Consider the following 17,093-nt stretch of genomic DNA (forward strand, 5'->3'; position numbering starts at 1 on the left):
ACAGTCTTAAAAATGAAAGTGTGCAGTGGAGGAAATGCATATTTCTCATTCACCACCGTCCTCTCCTGAAGCAGTCAGCGTAACCATTTAAACACCAAGCAGCCCAGGAAATATTTTCACACCCTCCTAACTGCTGACTGGCTCTGATGACTGAACAAGTCCAATGTTGACAGAGAGGCAGACTGAGTATCTCCACTTTTTTTTGGAAATGTGGATATAAGTGATAGTCTTTGCTTTGTCTTCAATCTAAAATAACTCATTCAAATGTTAATCTTTCTGGTTTTTTTTTTTTTTTTTAGATGGAGTCTCACTCTGTGCCCAGTCTGGAGTGCAGGGGCAATCTCAGCTCACTGCAACCTCCACTTCCAGGTTCAGGTGATCCTCCTATCTCAGTCTCCCTAGTAGCTAGACGACAGGTGTGCACCACCACATATGATAATTTTTGTATTTTTAGCAGAGAAGGGGTTTCACCATGTTGGCCAGGCTAGCCTCAAACCCCTGACATTAGGTGATCTGCCCACCTTGGCTTCCCAAAGTGCTGGGATTATAGGCATGAGCCACTGCACCCGGATTTTTTTTTATTTTTTTATTTTTTTATTTTTAATTTTTTAGGCAGGGTCTCACTCTGTTGCCCAGGCTGGAGTGTAGTGGTATGATCATGGCTCACTGCAGCCTCAATATCCTTGGCTCAAGCAATCTTCCTGCCTCAACCTCCTGAGTAGCTGGGACTACAAGCATGTGTCACCATGCCTGGCTAATATTCATGTTTTTTGTAGCAATGGGTTTTTTCCGTTTTGTCCAGACCGATCTCTAACTCCCGGGCTCAAGTGATCCTCCTGCCTCAGCCTCCCAAAGTGCTGGGATTACAGGTGTGAGTCACTGAGCTCCGCCCAAATGTTAATCTTTAAATAGAGAATAAATGTGATTATTACCAAGTTTTGTTCTGGATTCGCCCACACAGATTAGCCCTAAGGAAGGCTGACTTGACTGAGTGCCTAATGTGGCAACAGCAGGCACTGTCACTGAGCCCAGATATGGTGCCACTTGCCTGCAAATCAACAAGCCATGTGGTGGCACAATGATTACATTGAACCTTTCCCCACTGGGGAAATAAATGTGTCTTCTTTGGGATAGACCTGTGTTCTTGGTGTTGATCTGCCTTCCTTGTCTGTAATGTTTCTGCTTTACTTACTATCAATAGTGACTTCATATACCACATCATATTGGTCCTAATCAAGAAAGTCACTTCATAGCAAAAGAAGTGGAGCAGTGGGCTTGTGCCTACTTGAATCCAACGCTTTTACCACGTTCTCCATTACCCCTAAGTGCTGGCTTAGGGCAGTGGCATGACTTCCTGAAGACTCTGTTAGGCCATCAGTTAGGAGACATACCCCAGACGCATGGATGTTCTATCTTAGAGGAAGCAGTAGGTGCTATGAAGCAGAAACCCATATTTGTGTGCTTCTTATTTAGCCAGAATATATGGATCCAGGAGTCAAGTTTAGAGGCATGAATGGCTTCTCTCACTATTGTTAGGGACAGGAGGCAGAGAAATTCGGGGCAGAAAAGTGTGGGGTACCTAGCAAGGGTAGGTACCTACCCTTCATGCCTGGAACTGAGATCCAAAGTGAGGACTTTACATCCTTGTTTTCCTGCTCAAATACTGCCTTTTCCAAACCCACCCCTGCCCTGCCCCCCATTCTGTACCCATGAAAACCCCAGGCTCCACTGGCAGAGAGCAGTGAAGGGGTGAAGAGAAGAAACCTCTGAACATCAGAGAGAAGCAGCCTGACTTCAGAGGGATGGCTTGGTGGCGAGGCACGACTTTGGAGAAGAGTGGTCTGGAGATGGCTGGACTTCAGGGGAGGAATGCCTTTCCGCTCCATCCTCTTTCCCAGCTGAGAGCCACTGCCATCAGCAATCAAATCCCCTGCATTCACCTCCCTTCAAGTGTTTGTGCGACCTGATTTTTCCTGGACACCAAACAAGAGCTCCGGTGCCACAGGTGGAGATGCTAAAGGCTGTCACACTGACTTTCTGTCCTCACTGGCAGAAAGCAACCATCTCATGTGAAAAGGCAGAGGGCTCACTGAGCTGTTTAATGCCGAGACCTCCCGTGGATGGCAAAGCTTAAAGAGCGCACTATAATGCATGGCCTCTGGGGCTTTGGGGGTCATGAGTAGTCCCCCACTAGTCGTTGCCCTGGGCCTTGCATGGAGTTTTTCTCTTGTTGACACTCAGAAGCATTCCCCCTGGCTTTTGCACCCACTCACCTGCGTGCTCCCCATTCCACGAGGGGCTGAGAACTGTGGGCTGAGTAAGTGAGGCACACCTGTCATGAGGCCTGCAAAGGGGTCAGGGAAGATTCCCTGTTTCACTATTACAACTAAAAACCCATTTGCAGAATTCTTGCTTCCCATCTGTACAATTTTGAGCTTTCCTGGTTTGGAGGTTTTTGTTTCAAGGGAAGAATGCTTCTGTGGGGGGACATAAACGTTTCCATTGAATTGGAAGCTGAGACTTCCAAATATCCTTTCGGTTTACTTATGCTCTTGAACTAACAGACAACCAAATACTAGAAGCATAAAAGCAAAGAAGAAAAAAAAAGAAAAATAAGAAAAAAGGAGAGAAAGAAAAGAAGGGGGGGAGGGAAGGAAAGAAAAAAGACAGGATTACTGAGAATCCATACTTTTCAGGAGTAAAGATTTGGGTCATCCTTATCAATGAAAAGAATCGTGACAAGCTGAGCTTCTGTCTGAGGGCAAAGAAAAGATGAAATGAGTAATGGAAGAATAAAGATGGAAGGAGAAACTTATATTTTGTGATGAGTTACAGAAATGAGAATTATAGTGGCTATGCATATTTCCTTCTCTTGCTTTGTGTGTGTGTGTTTGTGCACATGTGTGCACAGTCCTGTGTATGTATGGTATATAGATTCTCAATGAACGTATGTTAGCTATTTTCTTCTTTTCTCTTTTCCTTCCCTTTAGTCTTTTATACAAGTTTTGTTGATGGCTAATTTCACAATTTAGTCATTAGACTAAATTCATCGTTCATTCGTTCTTTCTTTTTCTCTTTCTCCCTCCTTCACTTCCTCCCTCGGTCCCTCCCTCCTTTCCTTTCCTTTCCTCTTTTCTTTTTTTTTCTTTTCTTTTCTTTTTTTCCTCGCTCTGTTGCCCAGGCTGGAGTGCACTGGCGTGATCTCGGCTCACTGCAAACTCTGTCTTCTGGGTTCAAGCGATTCTCCTGCATCAGCCTCTCGAGTAGCTGGGATTACAGGTGCTGACCACCACACCAAGCTAATTTTTTTGTATTTTTAGTAGAGACAGGGTTTTACCATGTTGGCCAGGCTGCTCTCCTGACTTCAGGTGACTTGCCCACATCAGCCACCCAAAGTGTTGGGATTACAGGTGTGAACCACTTCATCCAGCCATGAGTTGTGTTTCTTGTTGCATGACAGCTCAAATATTTGCAGAAGGGTGTGTATGGATGCTGAATAGCCAAAGGGGTGGGTAATAGCCAGTTAACTAAGCTGCTATTATTTCTGCTTGAACCCTGCCCTTCTACATTCTGTTTTGTGATGCTAATGCTGAATCTTCAAACTATATTCATTTTGCTCTGTTAAATTCTGCCAATAAGGGGCATGGGAGGGAGGGAGAGAGAGAGAGAGAGAGCGAGAGAGAGCGAGAGAGAGCGCACGAGTGTGAGAGAGTGCACCTGTGAGGCTGGAGGGGAAGAAGGGGTTGCTTTTTCTTGTTCTCTCCCAAAGAACTTTTTGACTTCTTCCTTTTCTGGTGGGTTTGTCACCCTGACAATGGCAACTTATTTCTGAAAGCTGAATTTGCAACCCAGCCTCTTTATGCCTCCTCTGTGACTTTAGCACCACCTGGCTGTGCCCCTTGAGAGGTCTGAGCGTCAGCTCCAGGAAGCCCCTCCATTGAGCTTCTAAACTTGTCATTTCAACCACTTCTTTCTTGTTCCCCCAAACTTAGATTTGTCACTTCCATGCTTTCTTAGTGTTCTATCCCCCTTTTCTGTTAGCAAGTTAACACTTTTTTCTACTTGATTCACAAAACCGGATGTTGAGTTTTCTGTGATGTGGGACTTCCATCTTCACTGGAGATGAAGTAACAGGTGCTGAATTTGACTTCTTGTCTGAAACAACCAAAAAACCCAGACAAAATGTATGAAATAAATGGTGTTCAGGACACTGGAAATCAGCTAGTGAAGGACAGTGATGCCTGAGAGAAGGGAACTAGTGGAGATGATTGCCCAGCTCACTGTCTTGAGGGTTTTCAGGTTGCAATGTAGGGAGTAGAACCCACACACAGCCCAGGGATCTCCTTGAGCTCTGGAAATGGAGCTGGGAGTTGGCCATGTGGTGGAGTTTGTGCAATAGTATCTCAGAAAGATCTTTTCTTCAAAAGACACAAAGAGAATAAAAATACAAGCCAGGGTCTGGGAGAAAATATTTGCAAATTGAATATCTGATAAAGGACTTTAGTCCAAAATATATAAAGAACTTTCAAAGCTCAATAATTAGGGAACAGTATAGTAAAAAATGGGCAAAAGATTTGAACCGACCCTTTACCAAAGAAGATATACAGGTAGCAAATAAGTCCATGAGGAGATGCTCAACATCAACAGTCTTCAGAAAAATGCAAATTAAAACTACAATGAGATGCCAGAACACATATCATTATGTCTACAGTTTAAAAGACTGATCATAGCACATGTTGGTGAGGATGTAGAGGAACTGGTGTCCTCAACCTGCTTGTGGAAATGTTAAACGGTATACTTTGGAAAAAACAGTTTGGCAGTTTTTTTTTTTTTTTTTTTTTTTTTTTTTTTTTTTTTTTTTTGAGACAGAGAGTCTCTCTCTGTGCCTTGACTGGAGTGCAGTGGCACGATTTCTTGGCTTACTGCAACCTCCGGCATCTGGGTTCAAGTGATTCTCATGCCTCAGCTTCCCGAGTGGCTGGGACTACAGGTGCGTGCCACCCTGTCCTGCTAATTTTTGTATTTTTAGTAGAAACGGGGTTTTGCTGTGCTGGCCAATCTGGTCTCAAACTCCTGGCTTCAAGCAATCTGCTCACCTCTGGCATCCCAAAGTGCTGGGATTACAAACGTGAGCTACTGTGCCCAGCCTTGAAGTTCAATGTGTACTTATCATATGACCCAGCAACTCCACCCCCAGGAGAAATGAAAGTGCATATCCTTACAAAGACTTATGCCAAATGTTCACAGCAGCTTTATTGGTAACAATAACAACAACAACAAAACTAGAAACAACTCAAATATCCATCTACAGGCAAATGGATAAAAGGTCTGTGGTATACGCATACAATGGAATACTGTTGAGAATAAAAAGGGATAAACTATCGAAACATGCAAAACATGGATAAGTCTCAGAATAATGATGCTGACTGAAAGAATCCAGACCAAAAAAGAGTACATATTATATGGCTCCATTTATTATACAATTCTAGGAAATGCAAACAAATCTACAGAGACAGAAAGCAGATCAGCAGTTGCTTAGAATGGAGAGTGTAGGTAGGGGCACCAGAGGAATTGCAACGTGATTTCTTTAAAGGATGTTTATTTTTTATTTTTTATTTATTTATCTTTTTTGAGACGGAGTTTCGCTCTTGTTACCCAGGCTGGAGTGCAATGGCGCGATCTCGGCTCACCGCAACCTCCGCCTCCTGGGCTCAGGCAATTCTCCTGCCTTAGCCTCCTAAGTAGCTGGGATTACAGGCACGCGCCACCACGCCCAGCTAGTTTTTTTGTATTTTTAGTAGAGACGGGGTTTCACATGTTGACCAGGATGGTCTCGATCTCTCGACCTTGTGATCCACCCGCCTCGGCCTCCCAAAGTGCTGGGATTACAGGCTTGAGCCACCGCGCCCGGCTAAAGGATGTTTATTATCTTGATTGTGGTGATGGTTTCTCGAGTACAGATGTACATCAAAACTCACAAAGTTGTATACATTAAATGTATAGTTTACTGTATGTAAATTATACATCAACGAACGTGTTAAAAATGGAAAATAAATCAGAATGCTGTTAGGATGGTGCTGCTAGACAAAACTGTACAGATATTCCTCTTAGAAGCCAAGAAATCTGCTTCTCTCCTGCATCTATGGCCTTGAACTGCACTTTCACTAGAGTGCTTTCAGCTTGGGGCAAAAAATATGTAGCTGAGTGTGGGGAAAGATTTTTTTACTTCCTCCTGTGGCCTATATATGTGCAGAGAGGAAGAAATAGAGTTCACAGTCATAGTCCTCAAATGAAGAAGGAGCAAAGGGGTAATAGGGTCGCAGCCGTGACAGGTCCCAAGAAAAAACAGGCAAGAGCTTACATAGGCAGACAGGCATCCTTCTGTCTATAACATGCTTAGAATAGGTGCAGTGGTGGCAGGGCAGAGGGCTGTGCGCTTCTCTGTATAACATGCCCTTTCATTTCCGTGTATTGGAAGACTTTTTACAATCAAGGTCGTTTTCAGAGAGAACGAAATGAAACTTTCTGGTAGCATTCATAAAGACATAAAAGGAATGGGTTGCATGGCTCATCAAGATCCTTTGAGGCTGGGCATGGTGGCTAATGCCTGTAATCTCAGCACTTTGGGAGGTTGAGGCGGGCAGATGATTTGAGGTCAGGAGTTTGAGACCAGCCTGGCCAACATGGTGAAACCCTGACTCTACTGAAAAAACAAATATTAGCAGGGCATGATGGCAGGCGCCTGTAATCCCAGCTACTCGGGAGGCTGAGGCAGGAGAATCACTTGATCCTGGGTGGTGGAGGTTGCAGTGAGTCAAGATGGCACCACTGCACTCCAGCCTGTACAACAGAGTGAGACTCCATCTAAAACAAAACCAAAACCAAAACCACAACAACACAACAGACTATCCATTGAGATAGTGGGTTTGTCTGTGAGAAGCAAGGGCCATCTTCCCTTCCACTTTTCATTACCACATACTGTGATTGTTGGTATGGTGGATGCTCAGTGTGTGTAGACAGAAAAAAAGAGAGAGGCACTACACAGAGTGGTTAGAAACAGACAAGAGAAACTGCAAGAGATAAACACAATCAGGTCTCCAGTTTTTTTTTTTTAAGTTAGAAAAGGGCTTAGCTAGCATCTGGACACAACAAAGAAGTATTGGAAATTCAGTGGTCAAAGATGCTTCATCTATCTAATGACTCTGATTTTTTTTGGGCAAGAATCTGGTAACATGATAATTAGCAGGGAGAGGTTTAAAAGAAACATATGAAAATGATATTATATCACTGGGCTCCTTTGTCAGTGGGTCAGGTTATTACCTCAAATGGCAGTATAACTATTACTGATGTGTAGAATTTTGACTTTAAAAAATGCTTGAGAGCAAAATCACCTGAGCTATTCATAACACATTAGTGTCCATGTCCTTTAGATCACCAGAAACAAACAAAAAAATAATATAAGAAAGCATCACCTGAATTTTGTTACTGTTAGGATACACAAATCAAAATAGCATATAAGACAATTCATATTTAAGTCAAAATTTTTTTTTGGCCTAACTCTATGAATTTATGAAATTGTGTAAAGGCAAGGAAAAGGCATTTAAAAAATGTCTCTGGGCCGGGCGAGGTGGCTCACACTTGTAGGTGGGTTGCTTGAGCCCAGGAGTTTGAGACCAGCCTGGGCAACATGGGGGAAAAACTGTCTCTATTAAAAATACAAAAATATTTAGCTGGGTGTGGTGATGTGCACCTGTAGTCCCAGCTACTTGGGAGGCTGAGGTGACATAATGGCTTGGGAGGTAGAGGTTGCAGTGAACTGAGATTGCGCCACTGTACTCCAGTCTGGGTGACGATAAAGTGAGACCCTGTCTGGAAAAAAAAACACATGTCTCTGAGTTGGTTTCGAGGAATTGCATAAATGAACACCTGGGAAATGCTTTGGAGTATTGTGGAGTATATATAGGAAGGTATCTTAAATGTTTTCAAAGTTTGAGAAGTCAACAATAATAATAATAGCATTTTCAGTTCGTGGAAGATTGGTAATTTCTGTTCACCAAAATGGTATGTATTTAATTATAGATTAAAATATCAGAGTGCATGGAAATAGTATTAAAACTGGTAATCTTTTTATGATTACACAAGTTTTGAAGGGCAACATATATGGTAGATTACTTTGGCCATTCAGCATCTGAAACCCCTACTTTAGGAGAATTCCCTATATTTATAACCTAGGTGGCAGAGGCATAAGATTCCCAGATGCCTGCTTTCCCTTGCTTGGTAGTTAGTATGCAGGCATAGAACCTGATTTCACCATTCGGATCTAGCTGCACCAGATTTTCACCTGGAAGCTAGTAAAGAAAAACAAAACAAATGATAGTATCTGCAAAGCAAAAACGATAACTAAACCTAGGAATGATGGAGCTCTGTCTCACTTTGGATGAGCCACCTGTAGAGGTTGTCGGGAAATAAAGTTCCAGGTAAAGAACTTGCAGCCATGCTGTCGGGATGGCAGTTGTGAGTTCTGATTCCCTGCAGAGAGCCACTCAATATTTTAAATTAACTTATCTAATTAAAAAAAAAGCTAATGACTATTCATTATAGAAAATCTGTAGAATATACCACCAAATCTGTAGAATATTTATGTATGTGTGTATATACACACACATAGGTTTTCTTTGTAAAATTGGGATCATACCCTAGTTTTATATCTTTTAATCCAGTTTTTGATATTTTCTATGCTTTTCTTTGACCATGCAATTATAAATAACTACATCATTTAACTGTTCTTCTATTGAATATTTAGACTTTTGAATACTTTGCTGTCAGAAGTTTCAAAGAATACTCTTGTAAATAAACCTTACTATACCTCTAATTGTTGCTTTAGCATAAATTCTTAGGTGGCAGATTACGAAAACTCAGTGAAATCTGAGTCTTTTTAAGTTTCTTCATATGGTTATAAAATTGTTCTCTAGATCGCTGACCCACTATTGAACCACCAATGGGTTTTGAATATAAAGCATTGGCACTGAACTTTAATAAAACTGCAATGTCAGACGGGAAAATATTTTTAAAACTAATGACTATAGTAGCTGTTATGAGAGCATACCACTTGCCTGACATGGCTATGTTTTTTAAAGACGTCATCACATTGATTGATTGAGTGAGTCAGGGTCTCGCTTTGTCACCCAGGCTAGAGTGTAATGGTATGATCATGGCTCACTGCAGCCTCAATCTCCCAGGCTTAAGCGATTCTCCTGAGTAGATGGGACTACAGGCATGCATCACCACACCTGGCTAATTTATTTTTATTTTTATTGGAAATGGGATCTGGCTACATTGCCCAGGCTGATTTCAAACTCCTGAGCTCAAGAAATCCTCCTGCCTTGGCCTCCCAGAGTGCTGGGATTACAAGTATGAGCACTGCACCTGGCTGACATTACCACACTGAATCCTCACATGGATACTTTTTACTGGTACTTTCAACCTCATCAATAAAACGGGGTGATATGGCCAAATATTTTACTGAAGGTCACATAAGTCATGAAATGTGGACCGAGGAATTAAGCATTGTCTTTTTTTTTTTTTTTTTTTTTTGACTTCAAAGTCATTTTATTTCCTCTAAACCATTGTAACCCAAGAAGTTAAATTCTTTTATCAGTTTTGAAGTGAGGACTGGGGAGGAAGGAAGTATAAGTGAGTTGGAAGTAGCAGAGGGCAGATGGAGAAAGTTAAAAAGCATAGTAAGTCTTGGTTAAAAGAATTTATGAACGGACAAAACACAGTGTTAGCAGGGTGTTTCAACCAGTGAGTATTTATTCAAAGCCAGAGGTGCACCAGGCACAGCTGTCCACTAGGCTAACAGATACAAACGATGTAACCAATTCACTTATTAGCTTATCTGATTAAATAAAATACATTTCATAGAAATGATTACCAAATGCATTGCAGATAGAAACAGAATATTCTTTATGCTTACGGATCTTTTAATACCCTAAACAATTATTAATAAAAACCAGCCAACCCATACAGTAAATAGTTAGCAAACCACCAGTTATTTTATTTTAGTCAGCAAAGGAGAAAAACATACAAATTACATGCTGAAATGGATTTTAGCATTACTGAATGCTGAATACAGACATCCTGTTTCAAAACTACTAACATAGTCCACTTACAATCTTAAAAGTTCAGTGTTTTTCATCCTGCATTAAATCATTATGATACCTTTTGGCTTAAAAATTAGGTTTGGTTTCAAAAATAAGTCTAATTTAGTACTTCAGTCACATGCTTCACAGATTCTTGAACAGGACTGGGTAAGAATCAGTCCAATTAACTATTAGTTACAGCAAGAAAGCAAAACATAAACGGAATGTTTAATGCACCTTGCTTGATATTCTTGCCAAAATTGAATTGAGAAATTAAGATACACAGGTGATTTAAACCAGAACATAACAACAGAACTGAAAAAAAAAAAAGAAAAAGACAAAATGTAGATGTTACTAGTTTGAAGCAAAGCTGTCCATTTAGGGCCATTTATTGCCTTTTTGAGACTCATGACTAATTCCTGAAAAGACCACATTGAGTTCGTGGGTATATGATATATCCTTTAGTTTGAAGGTCGTTAAGAGGGGTGTAAGGGTGAGGCAGGAGGGGGAGAAGGACTAAAAAGGCACAGGGTGGAGTGTTTGCTGATGCCATCATGGTAATTATCCAAGAGAGTGTCTGCTGGGAGCCCGTCCTGAGACCTCCAGAGATGGATCTGTTTTCTTCAGGCAGCAGCAGCAGCAAAAACTTCCTCGCAAGGCCAACTTTTATTGCACAAGAACCAAAATGATTTCCCTCCCGTTTTCTGAGCTGGAGACCTCCACATGCAATGTCTGGATTCTCATCCATTTGTGCCTCTGACCAGCAGAGTGCGCTCAAACAAAACGCCTTGGGATGCACCTTCTTCAAAGGGAAACATGAGGTATTCTGATGGCTCAAGCAATCTGGTCAATCAGTCACCGTTCTCAAGCAGCTTCTGTAAGTTATTCTGTATCTTGAAATACAAGAAAAGAAGCTCCTATTATTAAATAGAATGGAGTATTTTAAGTGCATATTTTCTATAGTCTATATAGTGCTCTGGATTATTTCACCTACACAAGGGTTAAATTTAGATGAGGCAAATAGATGCTTTTTCATAAACTAGAACTCTGTTTGAAAATCTACTTTTTCTTTGAGACAGGGTCTTGCTCTGTCACCCAGGCTGCAGTGCAGTGACATGATCGTGGCTCACTTCAGCCCTGACTTCCTGAGCTCAAATAATCCTCCCACCTCAGCCTCCCAAGTAGCTGGGACTTCAGGTGTAACGACCATGCCTGGTTAATATTTGCACTTTTTGTATAGACAAAGTTTCATCATGTTTCTCAGGCTGATCTAGAACTCCTGGGCTTAAGTGATCCTCCTGCCTCAGCCTCCCAAAATGTTGGGATTACAGGTGTGAGCCTCCATGTATGGCTGACAATCCAATTTAAAATGCGAAAACAGAGGGCTTAAAAGAATGGTGGAAAGATGAAAATGTCAGTAGAGACTGAGATAAATGAGATGGAAGAAAAAGAAAAAGGAACTGGCAACACCAGTGTGACCCAGATACATTAGAAGACAACGGGAAATTGGTCTTTACGGAGCCCATTTGATGGTTTTAATCAGACAAATGGAAATAATCATGTTGAACACTCCTGTTATTCCAATTACATATTATTCTTTAACATTTCCAAAAGGATGTGGGTTTCACAGGGACAGAGACCAATCATGTCAGATGTTTGGATCTTAAGATGGGTCCAATGGTAGACATCAAAAGTGTTCTCAGTAAATGACTATTGAATAAAGGCACTTTTAAGAATTCAGAACAAGGAATTCTCAACAACCAGCTCTGTGATGGGATCAGAAGAAAGAACATATCATTTTGTAGGGGAACAGTCTGTGATGTCCTATGGGTGTTCTCAGGTGAGTGAGAAGGAAGGGGATCTGTTATGTAAGTGCCAGGAACGGCATGCCTGCTCCAGAGCCACACAACACCACACAGAGACAGGCTTTGCACCTGAAACTGAGGGTCAGAGAGCCGAAGCAGCGGATGAATTATGTGGGTAATAAGCGGTAGAACACAGATAAGAACAATGGCCTGACACCAAAATTTATGCTCTCTTTGCTCTACTGTTCCACCATTAATTCCACTTCCAGAACTAAGAAAAATAAGTGTTTATTTCAGTTCCCATAAAAGGCATTGCCTTCTTCCCCCACTTTCCTGCTTTGTTTCTTCTTTACCTATCCCTCAAGACCAAGGATAAATGGACAAACAGGAGTGGGAGGTAGAAAGGAATAAAAAAGAACCGACATCCAAAATGACACACATACAGAAAACCCAAAAGTCAAACAAAAGAGGGAAATCAGCAATGTATAGAGGAAAACCCAAATGGCCAATAAATATATGAGATGTTCAGCCTCAGTCAAAATTAAGAAAATACAAGTAAAAACCATAATGAGATCCAACTTTACACTATCTGACTGGTAGTGGGAGGCCTGAGTGGATTAGGATGGTGCCCGTGGGAAGAAACTTTGAAGAGACACTTGAAGACACAGTTCACTGCATTTGCCAACTAGTCAATCAGTGGCAGGTGAAAAGAAGGAGTTAAAAATGCTTAGATTTCCAGCGAGGATGACTGAAAGAGCAGTGATGCCATGAACAGAAATAGGGAAGTTATAAGCAGAGAAAGATCATGAGGCTTAGACACCTGCCGATGAGAAGCAATTGCTGGTATGGAACATAAAGGGCTGAGCTATGTCTCAGACCTCCACAGCCTGGAGCTGCTATTTCACAGGCAGGCTGCGCTGTGCTAGTGCCCAACTGCCTCGGAGGAAAAGTGCAGACAAATCAAAAAGAGCATGGGTGTGGCCTGGTACCTCTTGTTTAATACTTAAGATTTTTGAGCAATGCGTGCAACTTATAACCTTTTAGAACATCAACATTTGTGCATTTTGACCCCAAATCTACTTTTTACCGAATCAGTTTCTCCTTTGAGACAAAGGTGGTTTTCACTGGTGCTCCCATAAGCCTCCCTGGCCTCCCTGCTATGTTGTCTGAACCCTGCACAAGACCTGCAGCTGTTGGCCTGCTGTGAACAAGCCCTTCTGTTTTCAGTTCCCTGATTACAGAATGTGGTGTCCTGGCCAGGCCTGGCGGGAGAGTGGGAAGAAACACAAAAGAAGGCGGCAGGATCCCGTGTGTTTCTGATCCAAAGAATATCATTGGTATGTCAGAGTGAACAAAATTGAAAATACCATTCCATTCTCTGGGTGGCATGAAAGTCAAACATTTGTAAGCATTTCATTACAAAAAAAATTATCTTCAATTCTCAGAACCTAATGTTTTAGAAAGGAAAAAATGCTAACCCATAGCTTCTCTAGGTTGATTTTGGATGTAAAGAACTTTCCACATATAAATTCTTTTCAATATAAATTCTCTGACCTGACTTGGCTTTAAACATAAGTTTGGAAACTCCTTTGCTCTCAATACTTTAGCTGTGAAACACTAGATAACATTTAGTGTAGGAAAACAAAGATAATTTTATTCATTTGTATTTAATAGGAAATTTTACTAATTTGTATTTAATATGAAGCAATATGTCTTCCCAAGTAAGCATAACGACTATTATGTAAAGCTACCAAGTACTGGGGCTGAGAGCAGTTCTAATAGAACACTGGATTCTTCACTCCAAACCTTTCCTGAAGGATTAGGGTAAGAACAAAGTAGTTAATCAGATAAAGGAGAAGAAAATAAGACTTGTAAAGCAGGTTGAACTTCTGGGAGATTTCTGGCATGACCATTTTCTTCTCCAGCTCACCCTCCTGCTCCCTTGTAAGAACGCCACAAGCTAAGGACAGATTTGCCCTAGTTGTCTGGTCTGTAGATGCTTCGAGAAAAAGGTCCATCTGTGGCCTTATCCACAAGGCCTAAGGCTGAATTCTGAGGAACAGTAAAGCAGAGGGCTTCTACGCACAATTTTGCAGCCAGACAGCCCTGATTTAGGTTCTAGATGTGCTGACTTTATTTGTAGTTACATATTTTTATTTATATTTATATATTTTTATAAATATATTTTAAAAGCTACATAATTTATTTATATTTATATATTTTTCTTTTAATGCTCTCCCAGCAGAATCATATCTGCTGCTTTTCTAGGTGTGTCGTCTTGAGCAAGCTAATTTCAAACTTTGATTCTTCCCCTATTAGATAGAGAACAATGCTGCCTATCTCCCATGGTTCTGATAGGGCTTATGCGCAGTATTTTATGTATGAGAACAATCAGCCAGGGTGGAGGTGGGGCTGCACTTTCTGGCCAAGTCAGTGGTTGGCCTCCAGTCCACTCCCTACTGTATCCCTACACTAAGCCCTGATGTCAGTGGTCACTTACCATGGGGCCCTGTGCTATAAAGTTAATAGCTATAAAGCTAATCAAGGAGGAAAAACAAAAAACCCACAAGATGATGTACTTCAAGGAAAATGAGATTAAAACCTATTTATTTGTGGAAATAAAGAATATTCTTCCACATTTACTATGAAAACCCCTTGGCCAGGTTTGATCCTGTAGGTTTATGGTGGCACACTAATGGCATTTGAGTGTGTGATCCTCGACCTGACAAGGTCAAGGCAGTCAACGGGCACTACCGTGACGGCCCCCATACACAGGGAAGAAATAGGTCACCTTTTCTAATTTCACTATGTTAGCTGTAAGCTCTTGACAGAGAACCTCCACATTGAATTGTACTTGTGACCTCAGGCCGGATGATGCTGTCTGTCTGTAAGGAACAAGAGAAAAATTATTATGGGCAGGGATGACAAGGAAAGAAGTGGAATGAACACATTTAAAATTTATTTGAACAGAAAATTGGTTTATAATGGAAGAGAGTGAACATTTCATTCGTTAATATTAGACAAAGCCCTGCAGTAATCTGCAACTCCAGGCTAGATGTTTAGGGAACTAATTCTTAAAAGCTCATCTAGAAATCTCTTAAGCTATTTTTGTTTAAGTGAACATGGTGTGTTTCAGCTTCCAAACAAAAATCAGGCAATTATTTTCAAGCATGTGGTTTCTTAGAACACTTTTATCAATCCCTATTATCCTCTCTATCTCCACTAGAGAATACACTTACAAGAATCATTGTGCTTTTCAGCTATTTATACTAGAACTTTAAAAGTTTAGGAATGTCTTTATCTAGTTAATCAAATGTCCATTGAAATGTGAGACTTTTGTAGTTCCTTCTTTCAGACTTATCATACAACTATAATTGCCCTTGTCTTATAATCTGATAGATGTAATCAATGTTTACTATCCGAATATTTATGGCATAGGCTCTTACTCTGGGGTCCACTGAAATTCTAAACCAGCTAACACTGGAAAATCTGGAGCTGTACATACATTTTCTGGAAAGATGGTCTAAAGCTATTTTTCAGATTTTTGTGTTAAGGTTAAGAATCACGGTCTGTATTGTTTCTATATTTCTTGGTTGTGATTTGATTACATATATACACACATGTGTATATCTTTATATATACATATGTAAAGATACAGTATCATTCTGTTGCCTAGGCTGGAGGAGTGCAATGGCACAATCATGGTTCACTGCAGCCTCACACTCCTGGGCAAAAAGCATCTCCCACCTCAGCCTCCCAGGTAGCTAGGGCTACACAGGTATGCATCACTATGGCTGGCAATTGTCTTACTCAGTATTATGGGTGTCCACAATGGAGGTTAGTAGCCCCAACCGCTCCTCCAGAGTATTAATTCTATATCTCATGTAGAAGGTCGAGATGATGAGTGCGCAGACACTGGAAAGGGATGAAAGAGAAATTTTTATTAGGTTAATGGCCAGGATCTGATGTTCATAAAACAACTCAGGGCCAATGTGGTATACTCGAGGCAAGACATTTTCCAAAATAACCTGGTAAAGAGACTTTAAAAAACATCCTTTTTAAACAGGCTGATGCTTGTCATAAAACTTACAGCTAGAAGAGACTAAAATCCTCTAGCCCAAGTCCCTCAATTTGCAAATAATGGCCATTCTAATAGCATTGGTCAGAGCCAGATCTAAGTTGGAGTACCAAGCCAGTGTACTGCTGACCTCTGCTAGAAGAGCCTGGGCAGACAGTCCCCAGCTGTGTTCTCTGGTGACTCTCTGCTTTATCTGGAAACTAGACTGGGCATGTCTTCCTTGGTTGTGAGGAACAGCCTAGAACTGGGTCAGGCTATTTGCAGAAGAACAATTGGTTACAAACAAGAAGTTAAACAAGTCAATGCCTACATTTTTGGTAAAGGGGATGAGGACAACATTTTCAAATTGTGTTGGCCCCTGTTTAAGGGACATGGGACAGATGGCAAAACAAAATTATAGCTACATAGAAGGAATAGGTTCTAGTGTTGAATACCACTGTGGAATGACTAAGTTAACAATGACAGAGTTTCAAATAGGTAGAAGGATATTGAATGTTCTCAACATGAAGAAATAATAAGGGTGATGGATATGCTAATTACCTGGATCTGATCGGTATACATTATGTGTATCAAAACATCACTATGTACTCTATAAATACGTACAATGATTATATGTCAACTAAAAAAAATAAAATAAAATAATCACAAGGGTAAAGATGCTTCATAATTTACAGAGAAATTTCCCAACTAATGGTACCTACTCAGAACTTAGTCATCTGCTGGGTTTGGCACAACCATGAAAATGTGAGCTAAGCCTAAGGAAAAAACGCCGCAGTAGGAGACAGAAATTGTCAAAGAAAAGATGTGGGTTACATTTCAGACAAACTGAGATTTACCATGGCTCTATGCAATGTAAAGAGATTATTCCTTTACAGAATGGAATAATTTTCTTTTTTTTTTTTTTGAGACGGAGTTTTCGCTCTTGTTACCCAGACTGGAGTGCAATGGCGTGATCTCGGCTCACCGCAACTTCCGCCTCCTGGGTTCAGGCAATTCTCCTGCCTCAGCCTCCTGAGTAGCTGGGATTACAGGCACGTGCCACCATGCCCAGCTAACTTTTTGTATTTT

The 17,093-nt window shown here is 41.0% G+C and overlaps 1 protein-coding gene across 6 annotated transcripts in view; it reads right to left on the reverse strand.

Moving 5' to 3' along the window:
- Positions 1-10,031: 10,031 nt before the first annotated feature.
- The window catches only part of GRAMD2B (GRAM domain containing 2B), a 114,572-nt gene continuing 107,510 nt past the window's right edge, over positions 10,032-17,093 (reverse strand). For 5 of the 6 annotated variants that reach the window (XM_010339290.3, XM_074382022.1, XM_010339276.3 and 2 more), the window contains 3 exons: positions 15,758-15,862; positions 14,739-14,832; positions 10,032-11,035 (listed from right to left, as the gene is read on the reverse strand). In XM_010339290.3, the coding sequence (XP_010337592.1) occupies positions 10,994-11,035; positions 14,739-14,832; positions 15,758-15,862 (241 nt within the window). In that variant the 3' untranslated portion in view covers positions 10,032-10,993. The remainder of the gene's footprint in view (positions 11,036-14,738; positions 14,833-15,757; positions 15,863-17,093) is intronic. The other variant, XM_074382014.1, reaches the window with a different exon arrangement.

The sequence above is a fragment of the Saimiri boliviensis genome, chromosome 1 (genome assembly GCF_048565385.1).
Source record: "Saimiri boliviensis isolate mSaiBol1 chromosome 1, mSaiBol1.pri, whole genome shotgun sequence".
NCBI classification, from domain to species: domain Eukaryota; kingdom Metazoa; phylum Chordata; class Mammalia; order Primates; family Cebidae; genus Saimiri; species Saimiri boliviensis.